The 22,151-nt window shown below is 36.1% G+C and overlaps 1 protein-coding gene across 1 annotated transcript in view; it reads left to right on the top strand.

The window, feature by feature from the left end:
• The first annotated feature begins 8,599 nt into the window (after positions 1–8,599).
• cnga4 (cyclic nucleotide gated channel subunit alpha 4) overlaps positions 8,600–22,151 on the top strand; it is a 45,321-nt gene continuing 31,769 nt past the window's right edge. Inside the window, exon 1 of the mRNA XM_051926188.1 lies at positions 8,600–8,751. Within this exon, the coding sequence (XP_051782148.1) occupies positions 8,627–8,751 (125 nt within the window). The 5' untranslated portion in view covers positions 8,600–8,626. The remainder of the gene's footprint in view (positions 8,752–22,151) is intronic.

Genomic DNA, 22,151 nt, shown 5'->3' with positions numbered 1-22,151 from the left:
AAGATTACAATATGCAAGCTTTCGAGGCAACTCAGGCCCCTTCTTCAGGCAAGATGTAACACCCTAGTACTACAATTTATCTATAAAATGTAATATACATACTTTAAAATTTCATCATAAAAATATCAGGTATACATCATACATTCTAAAAGCACACAGCTCCAAGAGGATAGTACTTGGAAATCTAAATCGACTTAGAAACCAGTCATAATCATCCGTAAATACGTGCTGCCTTTAATTGAATTGAATTGTATTTCTTTATCATCATTGTGTGGTACAATGAGATTCAATATGTAATTCCTCCATAAACTTATTTTCCTATAAAATGACAAAATAATAATAATACGAATAAGAGTAAGAATACTACTACTAATAATAATATGATTAAAAAACACAATATACATGTACATATAGTGCAGATAGTGCAAATGGTTCAAAAAGTGTCTCAGGTTGTGCAATATTACAGTTATAGTGCGAGTTTACAGCGAGGTAATTGTAATTATAAGTACAAGCAGTTCTACCAGGAGCACTTGACAGACTGATTGAATGCATTTATAGCTCTTGGGATGAAACTGTTTCTACACTTCGAGGGTGTTTGCTGGATGGGAGAAGTTCAAATAGACTGTGGCATGGGTGAGTGGAATCCATGCAGATGCTGGCAGCTTACCTGAGGCAGCATGTGCTATAAATGTTCTCCAGGGCTGGATGCTGTACCCTGATATTCTTCTGCACTCTTGACACAACTCGCTGTAGAGCTTTCTGATCAGCTGCTGTACAACTGTGATACCACACACAAATACAAAAAATATGTCTGAGTGGTGCACTGAGAGTAACAACACTAAAACAGCTATGGTATTTGGAATAGTTTGGCCATTCTATGCACCATTATATTTTTGCAGAATGATTACAATCAAGTGCCTTAAATTTGTAAATGATATGCAATTAATTTCAGTGTATTTGATAAAGCCCACCTTATAGGTGTGAATCTAAAAAAGAAAGGGAAACAGAAACAGTAGCACTGCTTTGACTTTGGGTGCTGCCCATTTGCAGATCCAAGCAGAAAAGTGTGCACGCATGGTGTGAGGCTGCTGTGAAAATGTGCAGTGCTTTATGCCAAATTTAGTTTTTATACATCTGAAAATGAGCATGGAAACAGGCATATGCAACATTTTTGTACGTACACACCATTTATACTGTATGTGAGGCCCCTTGCCCTGTGCAGGATTCATTTTATCCCTCCACTCTTATTGGAGGCAGGTGCGACAAGCCGCTACCTCTGAGGCATAATCGAGTTGCCCAACCAATCCGCCTACCTCCACACATGTTTGCGGCCAAGTACCTCAATTAACCACGGAGCGAAGCAAGTCTGCACACATCTGCACCTTATTGGCACCCCAAAAACAATTATTTAAAAGAGTTGCCATGCGCCATAGACCACTCATCACAATCATTCAGAGGGTTTTAATATTTGGTGGTTATGGTTTGGAGTCATATCCAGAACTTTACTAATTTTTGGTAGAGCCCAAGTTAAGTGAGTTGTTAATTCTGACACTAATTTTTAATTTAATAATTATTAACTAGTGATTACTGCTCTGATTAGAACTGCATGACCTAAACTAACACTCAAATGAATAATCCTCTTCTTTAATAACATTTTGTAGATTCTACTAAAATGCCCTGAGCTGCCACAATAAAGGCAAAGCCCATTTCTTGTACTTTTCATTTCCCTTTTTGGAATGTGACTATTTACTTGAAAGATAAACCTCATGCTCTTTTACTTGTTTATGTAGAGTCCTCTATTCAGCAAGGAGCAGTTGCAAATAAGAATGTTCATAGTTAGTTTTGAGATCTTCTAGTAAAGATCCAAGGTTTTCTTTAGTGAACACTAAAGTGCGCGCTAAGAAGACAAGCATTTAGAGAACAGAAAATATGAAGAAATTTGTTTGAAACAGGCAAGAGACATAACTAGAGGGTAGGCAAAGGACATGACAGCAGAAAGACAAGAAAAACAATATCTAGTGTGAAAATCGTAAACAAAGATCAAAACTCAGTGGTCAAGATTTTAGGCGGAGCAGGGTCAAAACCAGAACTGACAAAAGAAAAAGTCTCCCTGACAAAAGAAAAAGTCTGTATCTAAACAGTTTATAGATTAACCATTGGTGAAAATTATTTAGATTTATCTAAAAGCTTTTTTAAGTTCTAGCACCACCATCTTTTATAGGGAAATAGACATAACATTTTGATGATACAATGTACTTTAATACAGAATTGTGATAAAAGAACTCAGAAATGATACTTGAGTAAATGTCAAAGTATTTCTTTAAATTTTTAGTTTCACTGAAGTAAAAGTGAATAAAAGTAAAAGTAAAAAAGTAACTTGTTTCAAAAGTGCTCAAGTACCAAATGTAAAAACACATTTTATGATAATGAGATGGTCCAATGCTTTGTCTAGAGAACACAATAGATTTATTTTTAAACAACACTCATATATTTTTGCAACATAAATGCAGTACAGAATAATGAATCATACAAATGCAGTTCTGCTTTTGAACAGTACATAACTGCAATCAGTGTCACTGTGATGACCTGAAGTGTGGTAGTGGTGAGTATATGACGAACACTGTACCTCACCTGTTGGGATACCCGCAGCAGCAGATAAATCACCCCTATTCCAGAGAGAGGAAAAATAAAATAAAATGTAAAAATGAGAATAGAAAATTAAATGAACAGTCAACAACCTTATCACTTGAATAGATAAAGAAAAATGAGTGAAAATCAACACAGACTGGGTTTATTATACTTCAGATTTTAGAAAAGCAATTATTAAATTAAATAGTAATACAAAAGTTTCTCTTAAGAAAGCAGTGGTTTCCTTTGCTTAGTTTGGAACACAATTTTATCATTTAACTACCCACTTGAGCACTCATGCAAGCTATATAATTAACCACATTTAGGGCCAATTAATGCAGATGTATACCAGTTGGTAGTCCCATTATATATATTCATATTTTTAATGCACTGCTTTGACAATTTCAATTCTACAGAATAACACTTTCCCATAAATAAAATCATTAAACTAATGTTCATTAATATTACTCTACAATACATCAGCTTCAACTTCCAGACTTTTTTCAATTGTCTACCAAAGGCACTGTTTCTCTTTGCCTGTCAACTGTTAAACTCCTTATCAATTTTAACATCTGAGGAGAAGGTGCACCCCAGGTAGCTGAATTGGTGGACCGTCATCAGTTCTGTCTCACTTATAGTGAAAAGGGGAGGGTGATATTCCTCATGAGGTGTGGGCTGATGGAGGAGGACCACTGTCTTCTTCAGGCTGACCTCAAGTCCAAAAAGTTGCAAAGCCTCTGCAAAGCAGATTGTTATATGCTGTAGGTCTGCTTCTGTATGGACAAGAAGGGCAGCATCAGCAACAAAGAGAAGCTCTCAGATGAATTGCTCCGGGGTCTTCATGTGGGCCTGTAGACATTTCAAGCTGAACAAGTATCCGTCAGTGTAGTAACGAATGTAGACGGCATCATCATCGTCAAGGTTTTCAATGGCTTGCTGGAACATCATGCTAAAGAAGATCATGAAAAGAGTCGGCAAAAGGACACTGCCTTGCTTCACTCCGTTCTCAATTTAAAAAAAACTCTGAGAAGTCATTGCTGTATCTAACTTGTCTGTGCTGATTTTCATGAAGTTGGATGACCAAAGCTAGGAACTTTGAGGGACACCCTAAACACTGCATGACTTATCACAGACCTTTGCTGTTCACCCTTAGTAAGATCTAAAAATGTCACTTACAGTTCCTTGTCTTTTTCCCAGCATTTCTCTTGGAGCTGCCTGAGAACAATAATCATGTTGGTTTTGCTCCTGTTGGCTCTAAATCTGCATTGACTCTCTGGGAGGTATGCTTCTGCAATGGTGGGTATCAACCTGTTTAGGAGAACTCTTGCCAGGATTTTTTCTGCAATGGATAGTAAAGTTATCCCCAATAGTTGAAGCAGTCAGACTTTTCCCCTTTATTCTTGTAGAGGGTGATGATGACTGTGTCCTGGAGGTCTTCTGGTAATTTTCCATGTTCCCAGCAGCAGAGGAAAAGCTCATGCAATTTGACATGTAACCCTGGGCCCCCATGCTTCCAGATTTCTGGTAGTATTCCATCCATTCCCGCTGCCTTGACACTTTTCATCTCCTTGATGGCTTTGATAATCTCATCAAATGTAGGGATATCATCCAGCTTGGTTTTCTCTAGCTGTTGTGGGATGTGGAGAATAGCAGAGTTGTGGACCAAGTGGTTGGTGCTAAAGGACAGCCTGAAAATGCTCGGACCACTGTTTCAGAATAGATGACTTATCAGTGAGAAGTGCCTGACTGTTTGCACTATGCACCTGATATGTTGGCCCGTAAACCGCTTTTAGGACTTCATAAAACCCTCCGTAGTTGCTAGTGTTTGTGCAGAGCTGAGTTCTGTCTGCAAGGTTGTTCCACCACTTATTTTAAATCTGTTGAAGCTTACTCTGAAGGTTGCTGCATATGTGGCGCAAAACTGCTTTCTTTTCGGGACAAGATGGTTGGGCAATGTGAGCCTGGTAAGAGGATCTCTTCTTTGCATGCATTTCTTGACTCTCCAGGTTGTTTTCATCAAACCAGTCTTTGTTCTTGTTTGTAGAATACCCAAGGACTTCTTTTGAGGTATGCAGAATGGCAGTTTTGAGATGATTCCAGAGGGTTTCAGGAGAAGGATCCAAACAGAAACTAAGTTCCTCCAACCTCAACTGGAGGTTTGCCTGGAAGTCAACTTTCACTTCGACTGACTGAAGGTTACTGACCTGGAACTTCTTCCTTGGGGCGCCTCCCCCACTTGGCTTAGTTTTGAATTGGAGTTTAAGTTTGCAGTGAACAAGGCGATGGTTAGTATATCACTCTACACTGGCCATCACTCAAGTGTGTAAGACATCACAAAGGTCCCTCTGGCGCACTAAGATGTAGTTAATGAAGTGCCAGTGTTTTGACTGCGATTGCATCTAGGTTGTTTTCAGGTTGTCTTTCTGTTGGAAAATGGTGTTTTGATGGTTAAATGTTTCACCATGCAAAGCTCTAACAGGAGGCACCTGTTGTCATTGCAGTTACTAACACCATGTTTGCCAACTGATCCTGTTCAGGTTACTGAATCTTGACCATCTCTGTGCCACCACCACCTGATCAAGTTACCATGCAGTCCCTATATTGATGGAGTGAAGGCAGTACCCCAGATGTCCACATGACCATCATCATCTAATTCTTTCATGTGAAGCTTGAAAACTATGAGGACTGATTTAGATAATTTTTGTTAGGTAGAATAACCCATGGGGGTTACTACCTTCAATACAACAAAATACAACACAATAAAATAGCAATTGCCAATTACAAATTTGAGACTCAATGTTCTACTGAAAAATGTTCTGGACATGGGACAATTCTGTTAAATTGAAATGCTTTCTCCAGAGATCTCGTTGGAATCCTGAGTCTGTCTTTTCCAGTTAACCAGAGACTTTTATGGCCAGGCTCACTCTAGCATTTCAGTAATTGGGCTCATAAAAATCTGAAGTAATATCTTGTGTGTACAACATATAGATATTGATCTCACAATATATAACTTGAAGTCTCAAGATATAACTTGTACCAATAATGTCTTGTTTGTACAAGATTATAAAGAGTGTTTTGTGACTTCAGTGGCTTCATATAATATACTGTAGCTTAAGAAAAGGAAATAAAAATGCTTACTTAACATGCTTCTTTAAATTTGAAGACAAATTCTTGAAAGCAGAGATTTCTTTAAGTGCCATTTTCAAATACGATCATGGGGGAAAGTGCACAATCAATTTCCATGTTTCATCAGCGAGCGGGCAGCTTAGGAACAGCCCAACAAATGAGCAGTGGAAGGTGTTATTGAGCTTTCAGTGTTGAATGACACATGGCTTCTATTGTCCATGTCTGAGCAAGACTGAACTATAACCTACATTAACATCACACCTGATAGGTCTCTTGAATTGTTAATAGTTTAGTGGGTGTAACAAGGATTTCCTAGAAAATGTAATGAAGAAAAAAGCATGTTATTTGACCTAAAAATGTAGTGGGGTAAAAGTAAAAGTTACCCTACATGAAATTTACTCAAGTAAAGTACAAATAGCTGAAAAATGTGCTTGGGTAAAGTAACAAAGTAGTTGAACTTTAGTATTTTATACCTCTGCTGTTCTGTGATCAGCAAAGACCCTGGAGACAGTTTAGAAGAATACAATCCAAAAATGAAATTGTGGAGAGATAATGTGATTGTCATAATTATAAAAATAAATAAACAAGAGAAAAATTCAATTTTAAAAATCTTTTAAAGTGAGGGAGCTTGAAAAGTATAAACAATTGAAACATTTACATTCAAAAAGGTGATAAATTTGCTGCTTATATTTGTCACAATGTTATGTACTAATCCCTTAAACCATCTCATCGGGAACTAGGCCATTATTATATCTAGGTGAAAAAATGGCAAACAGAGTAGTTTTTCACTTGTGGAGATCAGATAAAGAGACAGAATTATGGTCAATAAATCCATGTTTGTAATCAGGAGTACTTGAGGGCATGGTCAATCCCTAATACAAAGTCAGAGTGAAAAGTTAGCACCTTATTCTTTGCTTTGAAACACTAAACCAGCACCTAACAGTGCAAAATAGATTTTGAGAGAATTCACAATCTTGGGTACCACTTTAAATAGCACCACATAGATGACATCATGTGATGCAAATTCCAGGCCTCACCCTCTAGCAAAAGTTTGCTGTGTGGGAGCAGTGCCAGTGCTAGGTTATTTTGTACCCTAGGACAGGCTTATTAGTGTGCCAACCGACTGTTCAGTAGTTAATGCGTGTGGCTGGGTTTACCAACCCCCCCGACCCTCCATGATCTGCATCCTAGACGAATGCCTAATTCGCCTTAATGGTGGCACCGGCCCTGTCTGGGAGCAACAGTATTACAAAAAGGCAATGTCAATTCAAAAACAAAATGAAGTCATGGGAAACTCCAAAATTTAATGTTAAACAAATACAGTATAAAAAAGTGAACTGCAATATTAATAAAGGAAATGATTGAATATTTTAATTTCTTGAAGTTCCAAACCTTATATAAAAGTTTTTTGGGCAAATAGAAAATTGATGCATTAAGAAAAAAATTTACAAAGATGCACATGCTCTAACATCCCTTAATGTAGTGACAACAATTTTAGTGTAGTGATAACATCATTAATGTCTGGCAAAATTATTAAAGAATGAATTTGGTATAAAAGTATTATGATTCTGTTTTATTATTAATTTAATGCTATTAGGTGTTATTCTAGGCTTTGTTGGATGTTTCAAACATGAAGAATCCATCTCTGATATTTATTTTTTGAAACAATAGTTAAAGCTGTTAATATATTGTCATATCTTTTTCAGTTGCCATTTTGTTTAACATTGTGGACACTGCCATTTTGTTGGCACTACCACATCATTGCTAGGTACAGATGGCCAGAAGTGCATGGTGAATGTCAGAAGCCTGATTAAATAATCAATGGCCAAGCAGAATGACTCAGGTAATTTAATTTGGCAAGAAACTGCAAGAAAGATGCATAGATAAAAGACTAGAGATTAAAAGTGAGGAAAAGAATATGGGCTTGTCCTCAATCATGGAATGGAAGTACCAGTGACTCTTAGGGGTTAGCTATGTTTAGATGTGAAATGAGAAAAAGGGACACACACCATTTATTTTAATGATTTGGGTAAGTAAATAAATCATCTGTAAGTTGAACATATTGAGATCTATTGTATAATTTTAACTTTTTTGCATGTGTGAAATATCTCTAAGCCAGAATGCCTCAGTGTCAAAGAAGCAGGGATATGACTCCTCACCCTCAACTTACTCTACACCTCTAAGCCAGGGTTTAAATTGTAGAAATATATCTAGGTAATTCAGAAAGTACTTGTGTTAAAATTAACACAGCAGCATTACAGAACTCACAATGACATCTTTTTTAATAAATGCTTTTCAAATAGTTTATCCATTGCTCAGAAGAATCTGTAAACTGTTTAAAATATTTTTGACAGGGTAGGAATACACCTTTGTGACTTTTCACTGTTCCATAGTAGAACTGAATGTTATTTTAATGTTATCTGAATCTGTACATCTAGTATATATTCATTTTATGTGGAGTTTCAAAATATCTAATTAGTTAAAATTTAATAACTGTGAAATTTTAAATACTTGTTTCACATTACAAAATCTACTCTTTTAATATTAAACCTATTCATATTAAACATTGTAGACTAATGAAGATGATAAAATAGGCACTGCACTAATACATACACTTACTGTCAAGAAATCATTATATCACAGCTCCCTCAAGAAAACTTCTGCAGTATTAATGAAGCCCTAAGGGCAGCTAACTCCTCCATATTCAGTCTGCAGATTTTCATTGGCTTATACTGTTAGCAAATTATTTCAAGGGAATATCTGCTGGCCAGGTAACCATAAAGTTACCAAGGTGATAACTCCTTGCTTGGGTCTGCTGGTAAAATAACTTAGACGCCATAAGACTGGCAACCAGTAAAAGGTGCAAGAAGCTATGAATCAATGGGCAGGCTTTCTCAGAAGGCACAAAATACAAATAAAAGAAGAAGCAAAGAAGGAGGCTGAGAAAAATGTAGCAAAGGTTGAAGGGAGTCTGTGGGACAAAGTCAAGTGGAAAAAGTAAGTATGGAAAGCTCTTATCTTTGAATAGTGACATTTCCAACAGTATAAAAGGAAAATTAGCATTTTAGCCTTTATTTTTAATATAAAGGGACTGGATTCTCCCTTCTTAATCACCTTATTTGCAATTGCACAAAAACAAATGAAAAGGCCTGTTGCAACATTTTGCTATACCCTCTTAGATTCACTTAGTGTCTAAACTAATAACTCAGTTCAACACTAATGATTCAAGTTTGGGCAGCTATACCATACTAGTAGTTATGCATTTAACACCCATTTTTATACTCACTTCATCTAATTCAGAGTCATGGAGAGATGAAAACTATCCTAAAAGCATCGGGTATAAGGCAGAAACAAATTCTGAAAGGGATGCTAGCCTATCATAGGGCACAGTCATGCACATACCATCAATTTATGAAGCACCTTTTACTCTATTTTTGCAATACAAAGAAGAACACAATACACAATTTGTGACTTTGTAAGATATAGTTTGCTGCTTCCAATCTTCCTAGTATCAGCTTATTTTGAGTTTATCAATTTTACTAGTTCCAGATAAACTAATGTCCTACCACACCCTTAAGTGTGCATGTTAACTGTTGACCTGGCAGTGAGAATATGGTTGGGCATAAGTGTACCTTGTAATTGACTGGCAGCTCAGTCTGTTTCCTGTCTTGTACCTGATATCAATGGGTTGGCTTTCTTTACTCTTCTTGGGCTAAATAGGTTCAGAAAATGGATTAATTTGAAAGGGCAGCTAAAAAATTTACTGAAAATCCCTGTTGATTGGGGCAGCTAGCCTGACCATTGAATTTGCATCTCCTACTACTTCAAGGCACTACAGAAAAAAAACTGGCACACACAGAAGGTGGAAAGACTCTAACAAATTTAGACAGGGCTGGAGGTTTCTGGAGTGTTAAATGCAGTAACTGGAGATTAAGTAATTATTTGGTGCTTGTTCTTCTTCTTGAACTAATAAATCTATAAATGATACATTAAGTTGAAAGTCATCTTGACAATTGAATGTAAAGGTTCTAGAAAATCCAGTATCTGGATATTAATACAGTTTGAACTCTTTAGGCCTTCCAAAACCTCTACTGCCAGTGCATGCCCTTAGTTATATGAATGAAATAATTGTGTTCCCTCTGTGTTTAAATAGTTTTTCTAATTGATGCCAGCTTCCCCTGCACAATACAAAGGTGTGCATTTAGTGTGGACATGTGTGTTTGTTCCCTGCGAAGAGCTGGCATTACTACTCTAGGAAGTTCCTGCCAGTTCTATTGCTGCCATTTCTCTGCTACATTGAATTGCAGTTTAATAAACAAGTAGAGAAAATGGAAAAATGAGTTACTTTGAAAATAGGCAAATCAATGGATAGACTTTAAAATAAGTGAAGAATATTAATGCAAATCACAATAAATGGTGTATTAAAATTTTTACAACACCAGGCAAGGAAAGGTTGTTGATTAAGAATCCCATACTGTACTAAAACATATTTCTGTTCACCATGTTGATATAATCCTTGATCGCCTTGATAATAAGAGATTTAGGATCTATTTAATCAAGACATTTATATACTTTAATCACTATAGTTTTGCATCTGTATATGAGCCATATGATGCATTTCTATTAAGCTAAACAAGTATACTTTACAGATATAAAATACAGTATGTTACAGAATACTATAAAAAAGTAATAAATATTAATGTATTTAATTCAAGACTCAGTCCTGTATCTTAAAGGTGATATAAGTTGTAAGATAATATTTAAAGAAAATTAAAAATGAAATTCAATCGTTGTCCACAAGTATCTCTCTAGTTTCCACTTATGATTAGGGACAAAGTATATATTAAAATGATTAGAGCCATTGCTGCAGAACAATCATAAAATGTTCCATTCCATACTGAAATCATATTTTAGAAAAAAAATATCTGACTTATTGTCCAGCATATTAAGAATTATGTTTTGATTTCAATATGTGACAAATGCCACTTCACTTATACTACAAACTGCTTATGCTTTTACTTTAAGCCAATTAGCAGCACAAACATCTGACGTGACAGGATGAGCTTTCACTGTTGACGGTATTAGCTGACATTAATTATTGTTATGATAGTACTCTGGCACTTGCTTATTTCTTCATGCCCGTTTGTGCCACTATTTTGGTTTGGTGTGTAGCTTGTGTGTGCACTCTGTCAGCAGCAGTTTGATTAGTCAAAGAGGCAGGTTGCAGTTCAGTAGGTGAGATGTCTAAGAGACATCACTTAGGACTTGATTCTGTCTTACATGTATGTACAGTGTACTCATTACTGAAATGCTTATTCTATATACTAAAACACTATATACTGAAAACGATAAGTCAATAAAGATGAAACAGTTACACAGTATACTGAGCTATAGTAGTAAACATTTATTGAATGTGTTGCGATATTCTTCAAATTACTTAACTTGCCAGGTATTGAGGAGGCAATGAATTTCTGTATACTGTGCTATAAGATTTTTGGTGCAATACCTCAGTATATGGTGTACAGTATGTTCCTGTTAAGAATAATCTGTGTCATAAAAATGGCACCTCATAAGCCTCCTGATCTTCTGGTGGAAATACTGAGACTGCCTTTATGGTGTTCATTTCAGGATGTTTAAGAATGTATTTTTGTTGTTGTTTTGGCCTTGTTGTTTGCTTTCAGGTCACACTGTCTTTTGTTATAAAAACATCCTTCTTAGTCTTTTTTTCATTACATTAATTGTAATATTTCATCTTAATAAGTTTGTTTGGTAATACCTTCATATTGTGGAAATCAACTTGAACAATTTCTACTTAGGATACTGTCTAGACTGGGTGCTAACACTTGATTTTCTTTATCACTTTACCATGTTCTGTTTAGTACTTTATGATAATACTCATCAAAAAAGGCAATGTATGAAGCAAAAAGTGCATTTGCAAACTGTATCTCCTGTCTTTGTCTAAAAAAATTACAGAATCTCAATCAGAGCAAATTATATATGACTCATAAAATTGTGGCATACACTCTGATGACATTAACTTTCTCACAGGGTAGACATTCCTGTATGCTGTGCTTTGAATAGCTCAGATATGACATAGCATTGTCCATTTATCTACTCATTCATTACCTCAAGCATTTAATTCAATTCAGGAGCTAGAGTGTACCCAGATAGCATTAGACACAAGTCACATTCTTTCTGGAGTAATTAAAACTTGCTAATTAAACAAAAACACACTTGCTTGGAACGTGGGAGGAAAACTGGAGTACCTAGAGAAAAACCCACACGGACATAGGGAAGAAAGGCAAATTTCATAGAAACAGTGACTCATACTAAGCCAGTATGGAGTATAAAATTAGATCAGAAAAGGAGGAAAACTCGAATACACAGAGGAAAGCCCACTAGAACATTGAAACAAAGTGCCAGCTCTACATAGACAGTGACTCATACTGGGCGTTTGGTGTCTCCAATTAATCTCATTGGAATGCAAAGAAACACTGCAGGGCCACCAAGAAAACTCATACAGACACAGATAGAAACTGCCAACTCAACAAGGACAGTGCCTATGCCAAGATTTCCACCCAAGTTGTGGGGTAGCAGTGCTATCACCATGCCACCCTATATGCAGTGTTCTGTGCTTTGCTAAAAAACTTTAAACATGGTTATTTAGATTTAAAGGGACAGTGAGCGCAGATGATTAAAATGAGAGCAGCACACTTACAATGGAGAAAATAAAAAAGTCCACACATAACTGACTATCAAAAATTAAAGAGATATTCTCTTAGTCTGCAATTCATGTGAAACAACAAATGCTTATGTTTTTGTTGTGTGTATCCACTTTGCTGTGATTATGCAGACATTTTCTAAAATGCTTTATGAAAAGAGATGGTCAAAGGCAGCCAGTTGGAGAAGTTCAATGCAACAAAAGATATTCCAAACCGAACCAAATGAAAGGTGTTTACAGTTCTTCAAGCAAGAGAATTGTTGAAAAAACGACTGTCTTCCTGACATTTAACTCATCACATCTAAACAAATTTTCTATAGATGAGAGATAGGCTGGAAAAGGACACAAAACTAAATTATTTTTTTGGAGTCCATACAACAGTCTGCTTTCTGATTCTACTTAATCCAATTTTAAAGTCACAGAGAGCTGGAACCATGACATACTTACACACATCTTCACTAAACCCATTTAGCTGGGCTAATTAACCTAACACATAAATGTTGAAATTTTAAAGGAAAACAGGGTTTCCAGATTCAAAGAGATACAATATAGACAATAATCAAGACAAACGTAGTCTCTTGGAGGTCTATGGCAGAATGAAGAACTACAGCACTACCTTGACACCCATTTACAATGAAGTGACACATTAAAACAGATCAACATGGTTTAAGATAATTAAAGGTCCAATATATTAGCAAATATTAGATTTCTAATTATAGTAGCTATGAGGGACTTAATTGGACATAATTCAGATGGTGTATACTTGCTCTTTTGCATTCATTAATGGTCAATGTTTAAGAAGAATCGATCCATCATTGGTTTCATGCACACACTACCAGTAGGTGCATTCGCAATATTGTTGTGCTCATATTCAGTGGATTATAGGCTTGCATGACTCATGCTTAACAGTCTTAAGCATAAGTAATTTTGGTTTTGTGAGTGTACATTAAAATATGAACAACAAGCCTAAATGTGGTTAACGCCAAGATACACATAATTTAACCCTCTGAAAGCAGGAAACTACAGTCAGTAGGGTAGTCTTTGGGAGTCAGAACTCAGCTGAATACATCCAGACTTGAGCTATCTGGTGTGTGGTTTAAAATGAACTCAAAATAGGACATCGACAGCCAGAGAAGTAGATATGTAGTGAAAGAGGCAGACATGGGTACGCAACAAACACAAACTAATTTACACGGAAAAGAAAATTGTTATTTAACAATGGAGATGTTGAAATTGTGAGAACAGGGAGAAAAACACTAAATGTAAGCCCAAAAGAAAATAATGAAAGACAATTGGTCAACAGACAGATCTAGTTTAGATTCACTCCACTACAGTGGCTTCTAATCCCAGTCCTCGGGTGGCCCCAGTAGCTACAGGTTTTTTCCAGCCAGTTTCACAATCAGTGAGTCATTTTACCTGCAATTGAGTTATTTGTTTAATTATGTTTTTATTATCTCCTTGAGTGTTCATTTAGAGAAAAGTGTACTAGTGTGGGATTTATATTTGTAAGAAATTTAGAAATATTTGTATTTTTGCTATAGTCTCATTCTTTTTTTTGTCATTTTCCTATTAATTGGTATAGTGTGCCTCTACTATTAGTTTGCTTAAACAAGTGAATTGTTTTGTATATTTGTTTTAAAAGTTCTGCCTCCTCTTTTAATCATAACTTTATCAGAAAGGAAGAATGCTGATGCCAGAATATTGCAGGGAAACTAAACCAGGTCTTGACATGTCTCTTTTATTTGGAATTGTTTCTTATCTTTTGTCATTTTCATTCAATATTTTCTATTTGGAGGTTTTAATAATAATAATAATACATTTTATCTATACATTCAACAGAACAGAACAAAAAGAATAAACAATATGGAGCACAAAATTCAAAATGTGTAATGTGTACATCACACAAGCACAGAACAAAAAAATCCAGAGTTTGACAAATAAAGAACTAAACATCTGACCATTTTAGTTTGCTTCAGATCTCCTTTTAAAGGAAAAAAATTGCATGTGTGGCGTGACATGGCCAAAGCCTCATTATGTCATAAAATCAAGTCTAGCTTAGATCCCAAAAGATTTGGGAAGATCAGCAGCCAGAAAATAAATAAACTAACAAAATAATGAAATATAGGAAACAATACACTTTCTGTTAATTCTAAAACCACAACACAAAGTCAATTTAATAATTAGCAAAAAGAAAGTGCTGACATGATCAGAAGTGCTATTTTGTTTTTGGTGAGATGGTTTTCTTGTTAAAGCCAACATTATGGCTCCAATGTACTACCTGATTCACACTTGTACTCATATGCAGTGAAGTGTTGTGAAAATCAAAATGACAAAGAATGATTTAACTTGATCAAAACTGCAGTGATTTGGCTTCATGACTTTCCAAGGTCAGCAATGAAGGACTATTCTAGTTCCAAATCACACGATGAATGAGTAGGCACCATTACTTCATCCATTCTTAATTAAATTTTCTTGATATACTTCCTCAATCTATACTGCTGTCTTTACTCAAGTGGGAAATTGTAACACAAAATCATGGAGGTGTCCCTGGCACATGCATAAGGGGGAAAGCCAATCCCTGCCCAGAAAATTTCAACCAAGTATTCACAAGTTATGAATTAGCATTAATTCTTGTGGCACCACTTGTTTGTCAGAGGGAAGGGGGGAGGTGAAAATAGACAGAGTCAAATATGATGCAACATGGATAAAAGGAGAAATGGCATTTTATAGCTCCCCAACCCTAATATCATAAACCACTCAACTGCTATCTCAGCACACACCAGTCTGTTGCCTAGCAGAACAAAAAGTAGCTATGAAACAAATCAGGAATGGTCACATATGTTGGTTACTTCCAGACATTGTTGGTTTAATTTTTTCCAATGTCACTTACTTCGAGCTTTTTTCTACATGGCTTTGACATGGCGGCTCATTGGTAAATTCCAAGGCATGTGTAATAAGAGCAACTAAGCATCCAGAGGATGACCATTTTTTCTGTTTTAAGAAGACATTTACATTGTGGATTGCATTTCAATTTCCAGTTTTCATTAATTTCATGTACCCATTTTTTGATTTGTATCATACTTACTGTTAGATGTCAATTTTGTGCATCCTATTTTTACGTCATCTTGGTAACTGATTTGTAATTTTATTATGTAAAATTATTATTATTTCTTGCACTCTTTTGTGTTTTTGCTTTGTAATAATAAACACTACCAGGAAAGAAATATTAAGGGAACCAAAAAAAAAAAAACTACAGCAACCTCGTCATTTACTTCAATACACCTCTATCATGCAAAATATGTAGTTCAAAGTGCTTAACAAAAAGTTAAGGAAAAAACTTCAATTGAAAAGGATAAATCTACTATATAATAAAACGCCACTCTGTGTGTGTGTGTGTGTGTGTTTTTTTCCTGTTCTTCTGAGCAATGTGATTGGTCGGTTTGGCCATGATGGCTCAATGGCAAGGATGACTATATGTTATGGGTTCAAAGTTCAGTTTCTGGTTGTGTCAATTTTTTTTAAATGTTTACTGAAAAGGAATTAAAATGAAACACTTCAATGAAAACAAAAAAAAAAAATAACTTACAGAGCAACGTTGGCTCGCAAATACTAACTAGGCACAACCTGAGTCACTTTTAAAGACTGGAAGTGTTTGCAAGAATATGAATGATATTTTCACAGTGGGTAATGTAGGCCAATTAATGACATGGTAGTCAAGAAGCGGATAGGAGGTGAGCAATACAATTCAAAATGAGAGCATCTGAGAAGCAGAATTTAGGGGAATGTGACAGAAATGCTGAATAAAAGAGATTGAGATACATCAGGATACCAAAGAAAAGAGTAGGACAAATTCTGAGAATAGACCTAGGGCAAGAGATATCAGATATCAAATATTTTTACATTTATTCTGTTATCTGTCTTTAAAAGGTAAGTGTAACTAAATGAATACATACACTAGCCAACCCGCGGCGTAGCATACGGCGCATAATTATTTATTGATGGGTGAACACTTCCTGAAAGACACAGTTGTCCAAATGGGGTGGGTTTGAGGGTACGACTGTGAGTGAATGAAAAGATGGAACTCTGGAGAGAGCAACATACAATTGTCCGTGACTGAAAACTGGTTTTGGCAGATACAGGCATATCTTTTGAAAGTTTGTCCCTGTGCCTTATTAATTGTCATTGCAAAGGCCAATCTAACAGGAAATTGTCTTTGTGTAAAAGTAAAAGGCAAATTTGAATCTGATGGGGTCAGGGAAATCCGGGGAATAAGGACAGTTTGTGAGGTAGGAGCTGTGATAGTTTTACACTCTAGTACATTGCGGTGAATGCTGGTAACAATCGGGCGGGCGGGCGGTCAGGCAGGCGGGCAAGCCAACAAAAACACTATGCTCTTAGTATGGTATGAATCAGGTTTTTGTAGACAAAGGATTTCCCTGTTCCTGCAGGACCATCTAAGAAGAAACATGTTTGTCGCTGTATGCAGCTTGTAAAACAGTTTGCGAGGGTGGACGCGGTTGTGTGTATCCCATGATGCGGGAAGAGGATTAGAGTTGGTGGGCGGGGCTCTGTCGTGCGTATCCCATGGTCTTAGAGTTGGTGGGCGGGGCTCTGTGAGTTGGCGGGCGTGGCTCTGTCGTGCGTATCCCATGGTCTCTTTCTTGCGTGCCATGGTTGGCTGCTTAGTGAATTATATATATAGATATTAACATACATACATACAAACTTACATAATGAGGTTAAACAAGTAATAGAAATGGCAGAATCCTTAAATATAGTTTAAACAGCTAAACTCATTTTTAGGTCTCTATATATTTTAATGATAAGTCTGATGTTATGTGTCAGAAGTCCAAGGATAACAGGAAAACAAAAACTCTAGCTGGCAAGATGCTGGAGAAAAAAACACCTGTGAAGGTTCCAAGACTGGGTATTCTACCAAATATAAATGTGCTGGTAAAGTGCAGGTAATCTAGTTGATGTTGGGCACCAACTATTTCAAAAATATAATACTGTTTAGTATCTAAGTTATGTGGCTCCAGTCTTGTTTAGCTTCTGTGTAGCAATAGTAATATCGTAAGCTGCACAGTAAATATGAAAAAACAAATGATAGCAGAATCATATCTAAAACACTGCAGCTGGTGAGATAGACATTATATGACCAGCTGGAGGAGTTATACTTTAAAGTCATGTACACGTCAAAACTGCTAGCAATATGTTCCAAAAGAAACACTGGCATTGTTCAGAAATGCTTTACAACCATCAGTACTGGTAAAATTATAAACCACAAGCCAAGTTGTCAAAAGCTTTTGCAGTAAAACCACATGGTTTCATACTACAGAAAGCAATTCTTTTCTGAGAAAGAATGTTTTCATTTTATGGTACATGTTCTGCTTTGGTTTCACTTCCAAGCAGAGTTTCATGTCTGACTTTGTCTTTGCACTGAGGCTTAATTACACAGTATGTGCTTCATGCCACACCTCTTCTCTGATGCAGCTGTCAAGTTTAAAGGAAGTACATCATCTTCAATCAGTACTTCAGTTTGTACTAAAGTTTCTTTTATTCATTTCCTAGTGTTTATGTTAGTGCCTGGTGTTCTTTTTGACCTTGATTCTTTTGGATAGTTATTTTCTTTCCTGTGTGTTCTTTCCCCGCCTGTGTGACTATTGTTTGAGGAGACATATTTTGATATGTTTCATATCAGTGTGCAGTAAAAGGTTTTTTTAGTCATAGCCAAATCAAGTAGGCAGTTTAGTGCAGAGAGCTAAGACTGAAACAACAAATTATTCAATTAAATTTAAATGTTTTAGCAAATGTTTACACAGATTACAAATAAAACGGAGAAAGAGAAAAGTACATAATATAACATTTTCATGTGAAAGCACACATCTAGTTAAATAAACAGTAACAGGGAGCTCCATAAACCTTTGTTAAAATGCAATTGCATTACTAATAGGAAAAAAGCTATTAAAGGCTATTGCCTGCCAACAGCAGAGGAAAGGACCTTTCATCCTATTGGTAGAATAATGCTTTTGCATGATCAATCTTCCATTCGTTCAACATAGTGTAAAAAGTACAGATATACTAACACTTAAATTACAGGGAGCATTTTGTTTTCACTGTAAAAACAGTAATTAGAAACAGTGACATCTTTTTAGAACAACAGTGTTTGGATCAGGTTTCAGCAGCAGAAGGGCATCTGCAACACTAGCCGAAAAGTAAACAGGGCTCATGAAAAGTTAGCAGGATGAGTAGAAATATAATAATGCACCCTTTAACTAGCAAATTAAAACAGGAATTAACCTCATACCCCTTAAGAGAAGCTTTGACATATGCTGTATATACAGTATATATATATATATATATATATATATATATATATATATATATATATATATATATATATATATATATATATATATATACTGTATATAGCAACCACCCGGTATCTCATAAACGGAGCTGTGTGAAAACCCTATTCAGACGAGTCCACACTCATTGTAATACTAAGGTAACAAAAATTAATGGGAGACGCTATCTCTTCCACCTTTTCACCTCAAACGGATACTCAAAAACATTCATTAATCGGAGCTTACACAGGAGACGCCAAATAACTCAGCAAACAATCGACTTAAATCAGAACCCCCACCCCACCTGGCACTCACTCCCTTATCACCACAAGGTGTCAGAAGGTACAGCGCGCATCCTGACCAAGTGGGGCGTCAGAATAGCACACAAACCCACGAACAATCTGCGCACAGTCCTCTTTAATGCCAAAAACAAGAAATCGACAGCAGAAACACGAAACGCAGTTTATAGTATCCCATGCAATTCTTGCTCAGCGGTATACATAGGACAAACTTCAAAAAGAATCTCAACACGTGTACAGGAACATCGCAACGCCGTCAGAAGAAAGGACGCACTATCATTGATCTATGCACATACTAAATCAACAGGACATACAGTACATTCAACTGGAACAATGTAAAAGTAAAATTTAAGGCCAGTACTAAAAGTGCCAGAGAGTTGGCCGAGTCTTGGCTATCAAATGAAAATGCCATCAACAGACACTTGGACATAAATCCAGCATATGCTAACTTAAGAAGAAGATGTACATAATAAATAAACTATACAAACCCCCCCACTCCCTCTTGATCATACTGACTTAGTCACCCCCCCACCCCCCACCCCACTTAATGTGTTGCTATATATTGCCTTTGATTCTTGTAAGTCTAAGCATTATCCTCTGATAAAGACCCCTGGTAGGGGTTGAAAGCTCAGGAATAAAAACTACTTTATGATACGTGATTCATTTTTTCTCCCTTTGTGGATCTCCAGCTGCAAATATGTCAATATATATATATATATATATATATATATATATATATAGGGCAGAACCCCCATCAAACGTAATATACCGTAGCATTATAGGTAGTGTGGTAGAGTGATAGTATAGCATCCTTAGCATTATATTTACCACCCGCCCAAACACTGAATATATATCTATACATATTAATAAAAGGCAAAGCCCTCACTGACTCACTCACTGACTGACTGACTGACTGACTCACTCATCACTAATTCCCGAACTTCCCGTGTAGGTGGAAGGCTGAAATTTGGCAGGCTCATTCCTTACAGCTTACTTACAAAAGTTAGGCAGGTTTCATTTCAAAATTCTACGCGTAATGGTCATAACTGGAACATGTTTTTTGTCCATATACTCTAATGGAGGAGGCAGAGTCATGTATCGCGTCATCACGCCTCCTACGTAATCACGTGAACTAAAAACAAGGAAGAGATTTACAGCACGAGTCAAACGCGGGAACGAAGGTAAATGACGTTAATTTTTGAGTGTCTTTTAATACTGTGTAAGCATACATATTAACACATGTGCAATTAAATGTGTGCATTTACGGGGTGATTTCTCAGGCTTAAAAGCTCGCCTTTTATCAAACGCGGGAACAAAGGTAAATGACGTTGTTCACTGTCTTTTAATACTGTGTAACCATACATATTAACACATGTGCAATTAAACGTGTGCATTTACGGGGTGATTTCTCAGGCTTAAAAGCTCGCCTTTTACTAAAAAGGTAAATGCAAAACTATTTTCAATCATTCTATGATCTGCTTCTCACAACTGAAGGCACCGTGGCTGATGTTACGTCACTTGCTGTCCAACCATAAGCGTTACCTGGTAGGTAACCGGCCACTCACTTCATTCCCTTACGGGAATCGAACCTCTGAGGTTTTCTTTTGTTCTTAATTAAAATTTAAAAGCAGTACTTCACCGCTGCTAAGCCCCTCTAGCGCTGACGTCCGAGGTTCAATTACCGTAAGCAAGTGCAGTGAGTGTGTAATTACATTCACGGTATTCGTAGTCTGATTCACAATCTGAATGTATGGGTTTTTACCTACCAGGTAACGCTTATAGTTGGCCACCAAGTCAGGTCGAAGTGATCACTCGAGTAAAGGCAGCTTCACAAAAAAACAGATCCTTAACAAACTGTTATTAGTATATTTTCCCTCAATTTAAAAAGGTTTTATTTTCTTCTTAATAAAAATTTAAAAGCGGTACTTCGCCGGTGCGAAGCGCGTGGATTTGACCGACTGACACATACAGACATATTCATGAGTGCAGGTACTTCGGAAAGAAAGCACTGTGTAAACCTAAAGTTTAAATTAAGTTCATAGACCTACAAAAGGTTGCCATTCATTTGAGGCAAGATTGCTTTTCTTCTGTACAACTATACGTTGCATTCTCAACAGTGTGCTTGCACGGCTTCGGATATAGATATATATATATATATATATATATATATATATGTATGTATGTCTATATATAAATATGTAAGCTTATAAGTACTGCCTTACTTCTCTTTAAGAAAGGAAGATGTAATGATACTTGATTTAAACGATTCCATGTCTTCCTGGGTTTGCTTAGCTTATTGTCAATATCTTTACACGTTTTTTTAAGACTTATTGACTGAAACGGGCTTTCACGAAAAAAGTTAGGGCTTTGCTACAGGATACACCCTCCACAAGTTAAGGAAGTAAAAATAAAATATATATTTCTGTTTTATTTAAACCTTTTAAGTTCGTATGCATAGCCCCATTTGGCTGTTTAATTTTTTTTTTCTTTCTTCAGTAATATTTAAAGAAAAAGAACATATCCATTTTACTTTTTTTGTATCTCTTTAGTAATATTTTAGTGTAAAAGGATAACCAGTATTTAAACCTTTTATGTTACTTTATACATTTATTTTACACAATGTTGAAAAATTAATAAGAAAGCTACATATTTTGGCAGCTGCTGCTTTCATTTTCAATGAAATGAAAAAAGCTCTCCAAGAGAAAACGTCAATGAAGAAGAAACAGTTTGCACTATCTAAAAATGAGAAACCCTCATTTATAAAAGTTTGCTGCAGATGACTTAACTGAAAATAAATGAATAGTTCCTATGTGTATAATACATATTTATCTATTTTACTTATGCCTTTATTCCAGCAACTTACAACATCTGAGGTACAATTTGTTACATTACTTTTGTTTTTTGCAGCACAGGCAGGTGAAGTGACTTCCTCAGAGTCACACAGTGGTATCAGTACCAGGATTTGAACTGACAAGCTCCGGGTTTACTGAAATATTACTGAAGAAAGAAAAAAAACGAAAACAGGCAAAT

The sequence above is a fragment of the Erpetoichthys calabaricus genome, chromosome 4, assembly GCF_900747795.2.
Source record: "Erpetoichthys calabaricus chromosome 4, fErpCal1.3, whole genome shotgun sequence".
In the NCBI taxonomy this organism is placed as follows: domain Eukaryota; kingdom Metazoa; phylum Chordata; class Cladistia; order Polypteriformes; family Polypteridae; genus Erpetoichthys; species Erpetoichthys calabaricus.
Note: the sequence above shows the minus strand (reverse complement) of the source record. Positions and strands in the feature narration are given on the sequence as shown.